A 13402-nucleotide genomic window follows, 5' to 3' on the forward strand; every position below is an offset into this window, starting at 1 on the left:
TTGGGTTTGTAATGCTTGGTTTTGGATTAACAATGGCTTGGCAGTGTTTATTGCTCTAAACTGCTGATACTTGCTCTCAAATATAATCCCAGTTTAATGCCTCTTTTGTCTTGGAATAGAGAGGAGGATTAATTGGAATCTGTAGCATACAGCAGACATGAGGGTTCACATCCTTTGGTGTCTGCAAATGGCACTGATTCAGCTTTTCTTCCTAGGAAATGCTTCTGATTCTTCATAGATTTTTGGTTGTATCAGTATCCCACAGCAACTTTTTTATCACATTAGATAATGTGGTAAATGTCATTCTTTTGGAATGACAGTATATAAAAATTAGAATAATAATAACTGAGATAAAATGAAGGAGGTTGTAGGTGTCTTTTGCTTTCCACTAAAGCTAAAGACATTGTTTCATTAGATTTTGTTGCTATGGTAGAAGTTTCTCAGTAAGCAAGAAACCCAATGGAGGGAAGTCTCAGCTTTTCTAGAGAGTTCAGTGCCTCCAAAAAGCTGAAAACAGAGGAATGTGAAATGGAAGGAAGGATGAATTTAACAGAGCTGAGTAAGGGAAGCTGAAGCATTTAATTGTACTGTTGCTTTGCACTGGCCAGTTGCAAATCTAGGAGCAAACTGCTCAGGTCAGGATTGAGAGTCAGAGTATCCTCCCACCGAAACTGGACATGTTCAGGACGCTGCATGCCTCTGTCATACCAAGGTCAGTAATGGGAGTGCTCTGTCACTTTACTGTGTCACTGAAGACAGTTTTGCTTCTTCATGAGACTTCCATCTCATACCACCAGTAAATGCAGCAGATTAAAAGAGCACACAAACAGCTTTCCCCTGTGGGGAAATACCTGTGGAGTGAGCTGGGGTGTGATTTTTGCATGTGCCTGTCTGTAATACTCCACTTTCACAGCAAAAATAACTATTTCACACTTGTCTGTGAGGGTTTTCTCAGTGGGCTTCTACCTAGTATCCAGAGTGCTATAAATTCATCTTTATCTCATGGTGCTGTCTTTCTGCAGAGAAAACAAAGGACAATTAAGCTCTCTAGTTGCAATAGAAATGTTAAAAACACTTTGAGAGGAGCGTAAGCACATGAAGATTTCTATAAAAGCCTATACGTTTTGCTTGAGACTTGCTTTTCTGAGATTTTTCTCATTACCACTGATGACAGATGTGGCATTGCTCATGGTAAATATTTTGTTTCATTCATTGTATGTGGATATCTTTTATAAAACATAAAAGGCAATAGTGAAATCTGTAGGAGATACTGTGTGTCTGGTACCTGTGCTGATTGTTTCTCTTTGGGAAAAGAATACTTTGGTTGGGATTTCCGTGGTTATATGCAAATATCAGCAGTGATGTTTTCTTATAAACCTTTTTCCTTCCCAATCCAAGCAGATACTTCCTAAGCCCAAAACACAAGATAACAGCCATACTAGAAGAGAAGAAATTTGGAAATCAAAGGAAAGATGTGCAGAGTGGATACCTAAGTTTGAGCTTCACTGCTTTCCCAGGTGAGTGAGGCTGCAGGAACTGGGACACTTGGCTTGTTTAAGTGTGAAATATCAAAGCTGCTGAAACACATGCCCAGCCTTTTAGTGAAACTTGCAAATAAATGAGTAGGGAAATTACTTATGTGAATTCGATACAGGCATGGATGTCTGCAAGACAAATCTCTTGGCAAGAAATCTGGCAGTTTCAGGGTGCATTTTGTGAAAAGCCTCTCAAATGAAATGGCTTGGCTTGTCCAAAGGGTGAAGTTCCCCAGCAGAGCAGCTTCACCATCTCCCATGACCTGCTATGCTTTCAGTGCTGATTTAAAACCTTTCCCTTTCCCTATCCAAATACAAAAACAAATGCAAGTGGAAGAAGTGCTTCATAACAGCTTTCTGTGGCCCATTCTCATTCTAACAATTTTTAGCTAAGAACTGTATGTGTTAGGAGTGAATCCTCAGTCAAAATCCTTGGGTCTGCTTTTTTTTTTTTTCCCTTAGATAAATCATTACCTGTATTCTGGGAAGCCTGTGATGGCTTTAGATTGCAGACTTTCAGGGTTGTTGGTTTTTTTTTTTTCTCCTTTTATTTCTTAGCTACGAAAGACCCTATGTCTTTAATATTTCTTAGCTATTAAAGACCCTATGTCTTTAATATCGTCTTGGTGCAAACAAACCTCTGTAGTCTTGCTAGTTACCCAGTGTCGTGATTTGGATATAAAGCCGTACAAATGAAAAAGCTCTTACAGCTACCCAGCTGAGCAGGGGAGGGTTCAGACCACACCAGGTTTGACCTGGAAAGTGAATGTTCAGAGGCTTAGAAGCAATAAGATTCAGCAGAGAACATTTGAGTAGAAAATTTTGCCTTTACAAAATTATCATTTCCCCAGGAATCTAGAATAAAAGTTGTTACCCTGCCTTGATAATTAGTGCTCCCTTAGAGCTGGCAGAGCACTGCGAGCCATGTGTAGAGCTCAGATGGTGTCCACAGATCTGTGGGCAGATGCTAGTTTTTCTACATCTCAGCCTGTTTGTTTCTAGAAAAATCAATGGCCAGAAACGCTGTAGAAACATAGGGGAGAGGCTTGAGAGAAGAAGAAATGCCTCAAGCACTTTTAACTTGTCCTTTGTACGGTTTTAACTATGCTTAATTTGGTCAGCATCCCTGCCTTTTTTAACCAGTATGTTATTTTCAGAAATAGGTAGGTAAGCAAGAAGCCGAAAATTCCTAAATTTATTATTCATCACACTGCTGTCTACCGGTACTCTGAATGAAATTACAGTGCGAGTTACTTTGATCTGTGGGACCAAGGACAGCAGGATAACAATGAAGAACAAGCATATTTAGAAATGGAAAAAAAGATGAGCAACAGAGGAAGCATAAAACTACAGGTGAGCTTCTAGTCTCAGTTATAGCACTGTAAGTCCAACGTCATGTCAGTAAAACTAATGGAGCTGCCTCAGGCTATAGAAAAGCAATTGCAATCAGTTTTCTCATGCTTTGGTATCTTCTGCCTCCTGAGGTACTGACAAAATCCCTGATGCCTATATTCAGGCATTATCAGCTAAATGGAGGCCCTCTTGGCATGGCCCACTGCTTTTGAAATAAATCTTCTCTATCAGCAATATTTTGTTCTATTATTTGTTCTAACTCTGCTGCCAAAAGGAGCCTGAAGTCTCAGTGGTAAAAGTTTTGTGTCTACCGAAGTAAGGTTAGTTAAGAGATAAGGTACGAGAAGGAGATGATGAAGATTCAGTATTTGCTGGAAGGGAAGCTAGTCAGATATTCTCAATTTACTGAGGGAATTGTTGCTGGAATATCCTGGTGGGTTTTGTTTTCATGCACTTGAATATAACCAGGACATGACTAGTGTAAACACATAGTCCCTATATCCTTGGAAGCATGGTTCATCACCAGAACACCAAAAGGACTCTGTAAACAGCAGCACACATTACATCTTGTGTTGGGACAGTGTTTGCTTCCTCAGCAGCTGAACTTCTTTGGTACAGTCTTGTACATAGCTGTAGCAACTTCAGAAAATTTCACTTTACAGACTGGAATCTCCACATGAAAAATTGCCAGCATGGGGAAGAAATCAGTACATGGTTTGTGCATTATCCTTCTCAAAAGCGTACAAAGAAAAGACAGTTCAAAGCCTGCCTGCTTAGATGAGGTGTGGCAAGTATCCAGCTCAACGTGAATATCATACCCAGTTGTTTTGGTTGTCATCATCCTCACCACTCAGGAAAGTGGCAGATTGCTGCTGGGGTAGTGGCAGAGGCAGTGATGGGGGTCCCCCAGCTTACTAGCTGCCTCTCTCTGGGCTGGATGTCTGTTGTCATTCACTTTATCTAGATGCCTGTGAGCACTGATATGAAGTAACTAACTGGCATGTTAAGCTCTTGCTGGTGGATTTGTTTATTTTTGTTTTTTACTGCCTTGTTTGTTTGGGAAGTGGTAGTGCTCAGCTTGCTCCAAGGTCTGAAAGGTTGCTTCCCCCCTGGGATCCTCCTGTGTGCTGGCTGCTGTTACCTTATCCCCCAGTAAGGTGGGGGATGTTCCTTCAGATTCCTGTGTTTGCCACTACATTGGACTTGGGCTTTTTATTTCATGCTTTTGTTTGGTTTGGCTCTGTTCATAAAATTAGGTTTGTAACCAAGCAGGAAGGAACAGATAAAAGCTTGCAAGTAGAAGAGGAGCTGGTGAGAAAGCCTGGAACTGGGATAGTCAATTCATCGGAGCTATCTGGGGACTTGAGCTAGTGGCCATATTAGTTAGAAGTACGATGTGGTGGGCACAAGACCTGCCGCTGAAACAGGTGTTGCATCTTGCAGAGCAAGTCAGCCAGTGGAGGAATGGCATAGAAATCTTGCTATACCCATGTTAATGTAAAGCTGCCTTTGGATTTAGTTACAATCTTTTTTTTTTTTTTTTAATAATTTTTTTTTTAAATAAGCCTGACATGTGTGCATGTATGTGAGCATGGGCATACATGATCAGGGCAGGGGAGGCAACAGAATTTAGTCTGAAGCCTTTTACCATAAGTTCCAAGTCTCTGTCTCGGCAGTCCAAGTCTGTAGTGACTGAAGCCCTGAGGAATGTTTCCAGGTGTGGTGTAGACAGGGAGGGTGAAAAAGTCTGCCACATGTGAGTGAACAATTTATTTTATAATTTTTTTCAAAGTAAAGAGGAATCACATCCAAAGAGATATGCATCACCATTTATAGGAACAATTCAATTTCTTTTTACCTGAAAATGCAAACACAAAACGTTATGGAAGGAAATAAAAAAAGTTAGGACCTGTCTCCTGGGAATGGGCAGTTCTGTTTTTTATGAAATCTTTTCAGACCTGAATATTTGAAGTATGTACTTCCCACAAAAACCTCTCCACACATCATCCCAAGTAACTAACATGCAGCATATGGATCAAGGCTTTCGCGTGGCTGTTTTTTCACTATTTTGTAATGGGTCTTCCAAGGACTCCTTTAAAACAAAATAATAGCACACCCCATCAAGACAGCAGTTCAGGTTTGCCCAGCAAAGGGTGATCTGAATGATATCTCGTAACACTTGCTGAAAACTGGTGTGAATTATGTTATTCTTCACCAAAAAGTACACCAAGTATGCCACGTGGTACGGTGTGAAACAGACCAAAAACGCAACAAGGTTTGTCACCACTATCTTCTCTGCCCTAGTGATATGTGTTTGGGGGTTGCCTGTTTTTCTGTGCTTTCTCAAGCACCTGATGGTCTGAGCAGTGCAGAAGGTCATGGCTGCCATGCTGCCAAAGAAGATGGTCTCCAAGGCGCTTAACAGGCCTGCATTTTCCCACGTGCTCTTGGAGAAATTATGGAAGCAGGATGAGATGTTCTGGCCCTTTCCATGCAGTTGGAAAGTACAGACCGTCCCAGCTGAAGTGCCCAGGCAGATGACAGCACAGACCATAGCAGCTTTCTTGGTGGATCGCAGGATGGGAGCTGTGAAAGGGTGCTGGATAGCAATGTATCGGTCTACACAGATGCAGAGGGAGATGAGGATGCTGCCATACATGTTTACAAAGTAAAGGCTCTCCAAGGTGGAGCAAAATACAGACCCCAAGTTCCAGTGGTCCTGAAGGTGATAGGAAATGATTTTAAAAGGAAGAGTAAACAGCAGCAAAGTATCCAGGAAAATAAGGGCTATCATGTAGACTGTAGATTCTGACAGCTTTTTAACTTTAAAAAACAGGAACGACAGAGCCATCACGTTGAACAGCAATCCCAGGGTAAATGTGGGGGTGTATGTGATGAGCTGGAACAGTTCCACAATAGTGCTGATATTGCTCTTGCCATGGGTGTCATTCATATTTCCAGGTGTGCTGGAAGAGAATAAAATCACCTTCCCCATAAGGAAGAATGAAAATCACATTTAAGACATGGTACAAATGCTGATGAGGTCTCTATGTGTCCACAGACCTGGAGATGCTTTTTCCTCTTGTGCTGCTTAGTGCTAAATTGGAGCTCTCGGTAACATGGAGCTGCTCAGTGGCAAGGGGTCTTGAGGCAAGGTTGTGCTCGAGGAGCAAGGCTTTCTGGGGTCCAAACGTTACTTGCACTATTACCTGTTACCCCAGACAATGCTGCCCTATAATTTAGGCTGGACAGAGTATAAATATGACTGCACCATCCCCTTGGAGTGATGCGATCTCTTTGCAGAGCCAGGGTAGCAGCCCCTGATTTTAGTGTTACTTGGATTATGACAATGGAAGCAATTAGCTGGGTCAGGTTTCTTGAATCTCAAGCTATTGTAAGAGACCTTGGGGAGCCAAGAGCACAAGGGTCCCCAGTGTTTATTAATGTGAAGCTCCCAAACAGTCGTTGCCATCCTGCACCCTCTCCCACCACCACTGGGCACAGAAGGGCTGTGATTACCTCTGCCCCTTCTGACAAGCTTGCTAAAAGCAGCAGGCAGGAAGTTTCAAACCGGCTATTCGCAGCAGAGGTTAAATCTTTAGAAGAAGAATGTAATTTAAAAACATAAGCTTTTGTCTAAACCAGCCAGACTTACCACAGCGGATAAATTTGCATCTGCAGAGACAGAGATTTCAGAGAACATGCAGCTGGTTTCTCCTCCACAAAGAGGGGACAAAAAATGTCGAGGTAGGCACCCTCTGAGCAGGGGTCATGAAGTAATTCTCTTCTTTAGAAGAAGGGTGCTGGTTTGAACCTGCCCTCAGACTCTCCTGATAAGAAGCAGGAAGGCTCTCATTGGTTTCTGCTACACTGGTCTCAGCCAGAACAGCTTACAAATGCAAACGCCACAGGTCCTTTCTTCCAGCCAGTTCCGTCACAGCAAATGTAACCTGTAAATAAAGCCTTTCAGAGATCTTTCTGTCAGCACCCAGAAATTATTTTTGCCTACTGTTCTCTAATTGTTATTACTATGACCTAGTGCCTTTCCTACACGAGTTACTGATCTGCGTTCTGTTTCATTTCAGATTCGTCAACTGATTGTCAACTGTGCAGTAAGAGTTCCTGTTCTGCCGATTAAGTCACTCCCCGAGTATTTCAGAGGTAAGCTCTCCCGTGCTGTGGTTTGAGAGCAATTCAGATCAGCAAAAAGGAAATTTATTTCTTGCTTAAAACCTAGCAATTACTGTTAGGAAGCTAGAGCAGGTTGGCTGTTTGCTGCTTAGGGACACACTGATGCCAGGTGAATGATTCTTTAAGTGACTAGTTTAATTTACAGAAGTGAGAAAACCAGCTCCAGAAACCCAGTATGATGAGGAGAATGGGGTGCTGGTGGGGCTGTGGGTGCAGCGGGGTGTGTACCTCCGGCAGCATCAGGTGCAGGGATCCAGCCACAGCTTCTGTCCTGCTGTGGCAGGTGTAGGTTTTACTCAGTTCCTTGCAGAAGGCAGTGCTGCTGGCTGTGTAAAGCACTTAGGCTCTTTTTTTTGCAGAGCACCGCTGCCTGTAAGGCATGAGAGGGGACATGGCTCACTGGGGCAGCCTGTTTTGCTGCTGTCTGTGAGGGACTGAGGGGAGTTTGAGGGGAAATAATGAAATTCCCTCACTCAAATAAAACAAAAAGCATGGGAAAGCCTGAGTTTGTGAAGCACTTGGGGGTCCAAGTGGCTGGAGGGGAGAAGCACTCCTTGTTATGCTGCAGGTTGTTCGCTGCCTGGGATTTAAACCCCACTGCAGCCATGGGGCTGGAGAGTTTGTTGGGAGCTGCACTGGGTCATTCAGGTGGCCTGTGGTATATGAGGGGGTTACACTGATGAACTGGACAGAGCTACTGCCCTCAGACAGCTACTGCTACATACAGGGTGGCCCAGGCTAGGCAACCTAGTATGCTGGGTCCCCTGTGGCCAGTGAAGCACTGTGAGCCTAACGCTGGGAGGCAACACACTACTGAAAGCCAAAAGGTTTAAAGTTAATTAAGGAATTACTGAAAAGTAATAAATATTGACAAAGTTCTTAATTGCGTCTGTAAGAGATTTCTTTAGTCTTTTTTTTTCCTTTTTTTTTCTTCAGTCTTTTTTTGTTTGTTTTGTTTTTTGATAGTGTGTCTAGGAAATTCTGGGTCTAGAGAAATAGAATTGCAGCTTCTTACCAAGATTTTTACCTCTGAAAAATCTAGCTATGATTCAAAGACCTTTTAGACTAGAGTCTTGTGTAGATTTATAAACAAAACAGAAAAAAATTAAAGCATAAATGCAAAGGGTAACTGTTCATTCTTAAAAAAAGAAGTAGATATGTTATAAACAAAACAAGTTATGTAAAATATACTTAGTTTTCATATCTGGTAGCAAGAGGAAAGCTTTTAAGGCAAGGTTTCACTACAATGAAATATTCTCTCTTGGCATCTTACCTTTGTGCTGTCTCTGGCTCTGGTTTTGTACTTTTTCTCCTCAGCTTGTAGAATTCTCAAGTCTTGTGTTTTCTTTTAAGGCAGTGGAGTGAGCTGCATGCAAAATAACTTCTGTACAGGATGTCTGAAAGTGTGGAGTGCTTCTGATTTTCGTTTCATGACGTACTTCCATTACAACATCGGTCTCCCCACACTGTGTCTGCATATGCATACTATGTACATAGTATGTCACGCAGAGCTCGTATAAGGATGTAAATACATGGCTTTGTGGGGCTAGCGTCTCTGTGAGTCACCCATCTAAAATACTTTCCAGTAACAGAGAAGGGAATTCTGACCCTACAGACCTTTCTCTGATTTTTTTTCTACAAGACGTGACTTTTTTGGTTGCATGTAACATCCGTGGGTAGAGTATTATCTGTCAAAATGTGCTTTAAGCTAAATCCTGAGATGTCGTTGATTCCCTTACTTTTCATCATACCAAAAAGGAAAAACAGATAATTTATTTTCAGAGGTAATCTGATACGGTCACTTCAGGTTGGTATTTTAAAAAAAGACAAAGGTCACTTCTAAATCTGTTTATACTACTAGCGAACAGTGAATGTACCCATGGAGAGTGTCTGGTGCTGATTTTGTTCAGGGGGGAAGGGAATATTTTTTTTTTCCACCATTGTGTGCATGTTTGCAATCTTCTTACCAAAGGGGAAAAGAAAGGCCAGAGGGGTAGTTTTGCTTATTTCTCTGCAAACCCCTTAAATATCAAAACCGAGGATTATATTGGTTGAATTCAAACTGTGCATTTGTGAAATAGATATGGGATAGGAGACAAGGGAAGAAATAGTACTTGGGGTTTCCCCATGGTATTTTAGTTGAAGTTACTCTACTTACGGAAAAAAACCAAAGCAACACCATCAAGGGGAAAAAACATTATAGAAGGTCTAAGCAAACAATACCTCATCGCATTCCTCAGCTGTGTTTTACTTCTGGGTATCCAGTGGTGGTCTTGTGACCATGACTGCATTTTGAGTGTTACCAAAAAAACCCCACAACACAGGCAGGTACCACGAGCGTGAAGAGGCATTTGGGGCCTGAATCAGCCAGGGTGGTGGGAACTGAAGCTGCTGTGAGCATGCGACGTAAGCTCAGCTGCCTGAGGGCTCTCTGTGCTCCTGCCCCGCTTCGGGGTTTGCGTGTGCCAGTTCTGATGCTGCCGTCAATGCTCAGAGAGGATGCTTTCTCTTCCCTTTTGTCGTGGTTTAACCCACAGCTAAGCCTCACACAGCTGCTTGCTCACTCCCCCAGCATCAGCATGGGGGAGACAATTGGAAGAGTAAAAGTGAGAAAACTCGTGGGTTGAGATCAAAACAGTTTAATAGATAAAACTAAAGCCAGGCAAGCAAAGCAAAACAAGGAATTAATTCACTACTTCCCATTGGCAGGCAGGTGTTCAGCCATCTCCAGGAAAGCAGGGCTTCACCACATGTAACAGTTACTTGGGAAGACAAATGCTATCGCTCCCAATGTACCCCCCTTCCTCCTCCTCCCCCCAGCTTATATACTCAACATGACATTCTGTGGTATGGAATATCCCTTTGGCCAGTTTGGGTCAGCTGTTCTGGCTGTGTCCCATCCCAGTTTCTTGTGCCACTCCAGCCCTCTCGCTGGCAGGACCTAAGAAACTGAAAAGTCCTTGACTTAGTATAAACGTTACTTAGCAACAATTAAAAGCATCACTATCTTATGAACATTGTTCTCACACCAAATCCAAAACACAGCACTGCAGCAGCTACTAAGAAGAAAATTATCCCAGCTGAAACCAGGACATGCATTCAAGTTTTCCCTTCACACACTTGGAGCTTTCTCTTCTCTTTCATTTTCTCATTGATACTGATATTCTCCTGCCACCCAAGTGCTGCCCACCTTGCCAGAGGCTGCCCAGAAGCCTGCCTCCTTGGGTGTGCTCACTGCACAAAATCCTATGTGGCTACATGTCTGCAGAAAGATGCTTTGGAAAGGGGAGGAGGAGGAAGTAGCAATGCCAGTGTTGGCACATCATAGTTTAGCCACTGCCAGTGACCAGTGGTTGGTCTGCTTTTTTTTTTTTTCCCAGGAAACACCCTTGTGAGTTTTTTTAGGGAGGGATCTGAGAAGAAATGACCAGGAAGGCATGCAGGGGGTATAAATGCACTTGGGATGAGGTGTGAAGGCTCCTCTCCCTTCAGAATTGAAAGGGTGAAAAAGGATGATGCTGAGGGCTGATGGAGAGGGGAAAATGAAACTGAGCGAGCAGCGTAATGGAAAGACTGGGATAATCCATGAAGGACTCAGGCTGTTGATTAATAGCTTTCTTGTGATGCAGGGGTGAGAAAGCTGCGGGCAGCCAAGGTACCTTTTCTTGCTGCAGGCCGTACTCTGTGCTAATGGGATGTGACTCTTCTCAAAGTCCTTAAGACCAAGCGTGCTTTCCTTTTCTTGCAGACCTGGGAGGAGGACCACGTCCTGCAAACTCTGCTCTGTCTTTGGCACTTCTGTGTATGTCACTGATGCCATCAGCATGTGAAGCACCTGCTGCTTTGTGTGATTTCAGATGCTGAATGCATCATGTTCCTTTTTCTTGGCAGTGGAGCTGTCATTTGCATTTTTTTTGCTGGTGTTGAGGACTTTGCCATATCACTGCTGCCACACAGACCTCCCTTTCAGGCCATGTGTGTGCTGTTGGGTGGCACTGAAGCTGGGCGGATTCCCTGTGCTTGCCCTTGGGGCTGACCTCCTCCTTGCTGTGCCAGTCATCCCAAGGCGCTGCCAGTTTGTTGCTGCGCCCTGACACTGGACTGCACTACAGACAGCAGTGCCATGGTCCTGGCTGTTCAGCTTTCAGGCCTGGCTTTCAAGAAGTGTCAGTATGGGGCTAGTGCTGCTGACATCCTTCCAGTTTAGGAGCTAAATCAGTAACCACTGCAGCAGACAGGATTGTGCAGTGGAGACATAGTGTTTTTTTCTTGATCTAAATCAGAGTCTAACCAATGAGAAAAATATTTGCTCTGTTGGAGAGGAGAGAGCATCCACTGCTGTGATTCCCTTGCTTTCTTCCTTGATTTCCCCCAGATGCCCTTCAAGTCTTCTCCACTTTTCAGTTTCGTTCACCTCTCCAATGTCCCCAGGCCCCTGCTTTTAGTTTCTTGAAGGTCTGCTCTAGCTCTGTGCTGGGGAGGAGGATTCAGAAGCCAGCCAGAAGGAAACAGCAGGAGGTTGGACAATGGAGGCCGCAACAGAGCTATGTGTGGATGGTCCCAGAGAAGCTTTTACTGCTGGAGTGTGCTTGGTTGGGGTTGCCATGAGGTGCTGACAGCTCCTTGATCCTGCTATGAGGCCTCACTGGGTGGCACCCAGGAATGCCAACCTCTTTGTGTCCCACCTGGCATGTGGGTCAGGAGGCTATTGGAGCCAGCTCCTGCCTGTCAAGGGCCATGGACCATGTACTCGCCTTAGGTCATTGCAGCATACCACCAGGGCTGCCTGCAGCCTCTGTGTGAGCCAGAACTTGGATGAAATGTCCCATCACTTAAATCTGGTGGCTCTGCAGAGCCATTTGTTATTGAGTTACTCCATCTCGTGGCTACAGGGGAAATGAGAAGCTTCAGCTCTGTTATGTCTCTGTCTCTATCTGTGGTTGATCACCAGGAGGAACAGCTTATCCTGTAGCTCAGACGGCTTATCCCCCAACTCGTCTCCATCAGCCAAGCACTAGACTCACCAGCCTCTCTGTTTGCCCTGTCTTCACTGGCCTCTGTGTTTGCTTCACCATCCACATCATGGACAGCTCAGGAACGATGAGAAAAGGGAGAGCCAAAAGTCTGACAGTGATGGGCTGGGAGAGCTGAAGCACAGAAACAGCTGGAATGGAGCTTTTCTGTAGAGGAACTGATCATAAGTACTACCTGTGGTTTGCTGGTAAAGCTGAGAGGTCAGGGCCAGGAAGGTGCTGTGCTGGTACAGAGGTCTGACCCCAGGCGATGGTCTTCTCACTGGTCTTCAATGTCCTCTGGAAGGACTCTACAGCTTGAGAGAGGCACCACCAAACCTTGGCTGTGCACCAGGGCCAAGAGTGTTCCAGTGGAGAAGGTTCCTTTCAATGCTGAGGGAGCTAAATCTGCTGCTTGGGAGAGCAGGTAAGGTGCTTTCTCCCTTTGAGCCCTGACATGTTCAGTTGTGAAGTGATCTAGTATTTGTGGAGAGGTGTGTCTCAGTTTCCACAGAGAAATCAGCTGAGGATGTTCCTGTGGGACTCCTGAGGCCAGGTCAGCAAGGTGGGTATTTTTTGTGTCAGTGCTTTGAGATTGGTGAAATTTGAGACTGGTGACATTTGAATATACCAAAAGGAAAATAAATTCATTTTCTGAAATTTTCTACTACATTCTAATCTAAGGCCCAGGCAATTCAGGCATTCATTCCCCTACATCCTTATTCTGCTAACGCTCAAGCTGCAGCACCAACGGCAACAACCTGGTGGAGATCTGTCTCTTTGTTGCAGCTTTTGCACCTTTAGTTACTCTCAGACTCTACGGAGCAGGCATGCATGCGGGACTCAGGCACCGTGGCTGAGGGCCCTACATACCCCATGAGAGTGTATGCCTCTTTCCAGCCTAATGGCTGAGTCATTTTGACACTTCTAAGGTATTTTTGTTGGTCTGGTTTTTTTCCTACTCAAACCATTAGCTACACTGGTCTTCAACTCATATTTGCCTTTGAAAGACTCGAGACAGCATTTTCGTAAATCAGCTACTTCCTAACAGATCTTACAACCTCCAAACCGTAAGACCCCTCCCCCAGCATCATGAGACTGGCACTTCAGCTGTAATTTTGCAAGGTGAAAAAAAAAAAAAAATCACTTACTGAAGATGATCAAAGAGATCTCATTTTATTTCTCACACCGCAGAAACACATGTACAACTCTGGGAAAGTAACTGTGTAACTGGACCTCCTTTCCAAAAGTCATTTGTACACGTTTTGAGCCAACTGGGCAGCTCATATGGCTGAGGAACTGCATCCTGCT

The 13402-nt window shown here is 44.1% G+C and overlaps 1 protein-coding gene and 1 long non-coding RNA gene across 4 annotated transcripts; one reads left to right on the top strand and one right to left on the bottom strand.

Moving 5' to 3' along the window:
• Positions 1 to 4479: 4479 nt before the first annotated feature.
• LOC130157972 (lysophosphatidic acid receptor 6-like) lies at positions 4480 to 9217 on the bottom strand. 3 transcript variants are annotated; one of them, XM_056358139.1, is made up of 3 exons: positions 8353 to 9217; positions 6544 to 6851; positions 4480 to 5854 (listed from the first exon to the last, which is right to left on the bottom strand). In XM_056358139.1, the coding sequence occupies exons 2-3, from the start codon at positions 6561 to 6563 to the stop codon at positions 4924 to 4926; spliced, it is 951 nt and encodes a 316-aa protein (XP_056214114.1). In that variant the 5' UTR covers positions 6564 to 6851; positions 8353 to 9217; the 3' UTR covers positions 4480 to 4923. The 3 variants fall into 3 exon arrangements, with proteins under 3 accessions (XP_056214114.1, XP_056214113.1, XP_056214112.1); XM_056358138.1 differs by having other exon boundaries at positions 4481 to 5874; positions 6544 to 6838; positions 8353 to 9216; XM_056358137.1 differs by having other exon boundaries at positions 4481 to 5874; positions 8353 to 9216.
• LOC130157980 (uncharacterized) lies at positions 6861 to 12674 on the top strand. The gene is made up of 3 exons (XR_008825120.1): positions 6861 to 7049; positions 9404 to 9485; positions 10828 to 12674. It is a non-coding gene; the product is annotated as an uncharacterized LOC130157980 (long non-coding RNA).
• The last annotated feature ends 728 nt before the right edge of the window (positions 12675 to 13402 follow it).

The sequence above is a fragment of the Falco biarmicus genome, chromosome 13, assembly GCF_023638135.1.
Source record: "Falco biarmicus isolate bFalBia1 chromosome 13, bFalBia1.pri, whole genome shotgun sequence".
Lineage (NCBI taxonomy): Eukaryota > Metazoa > Chordata > Aves > Falconiformes > Falconidae > Falco > Falco biarmicus.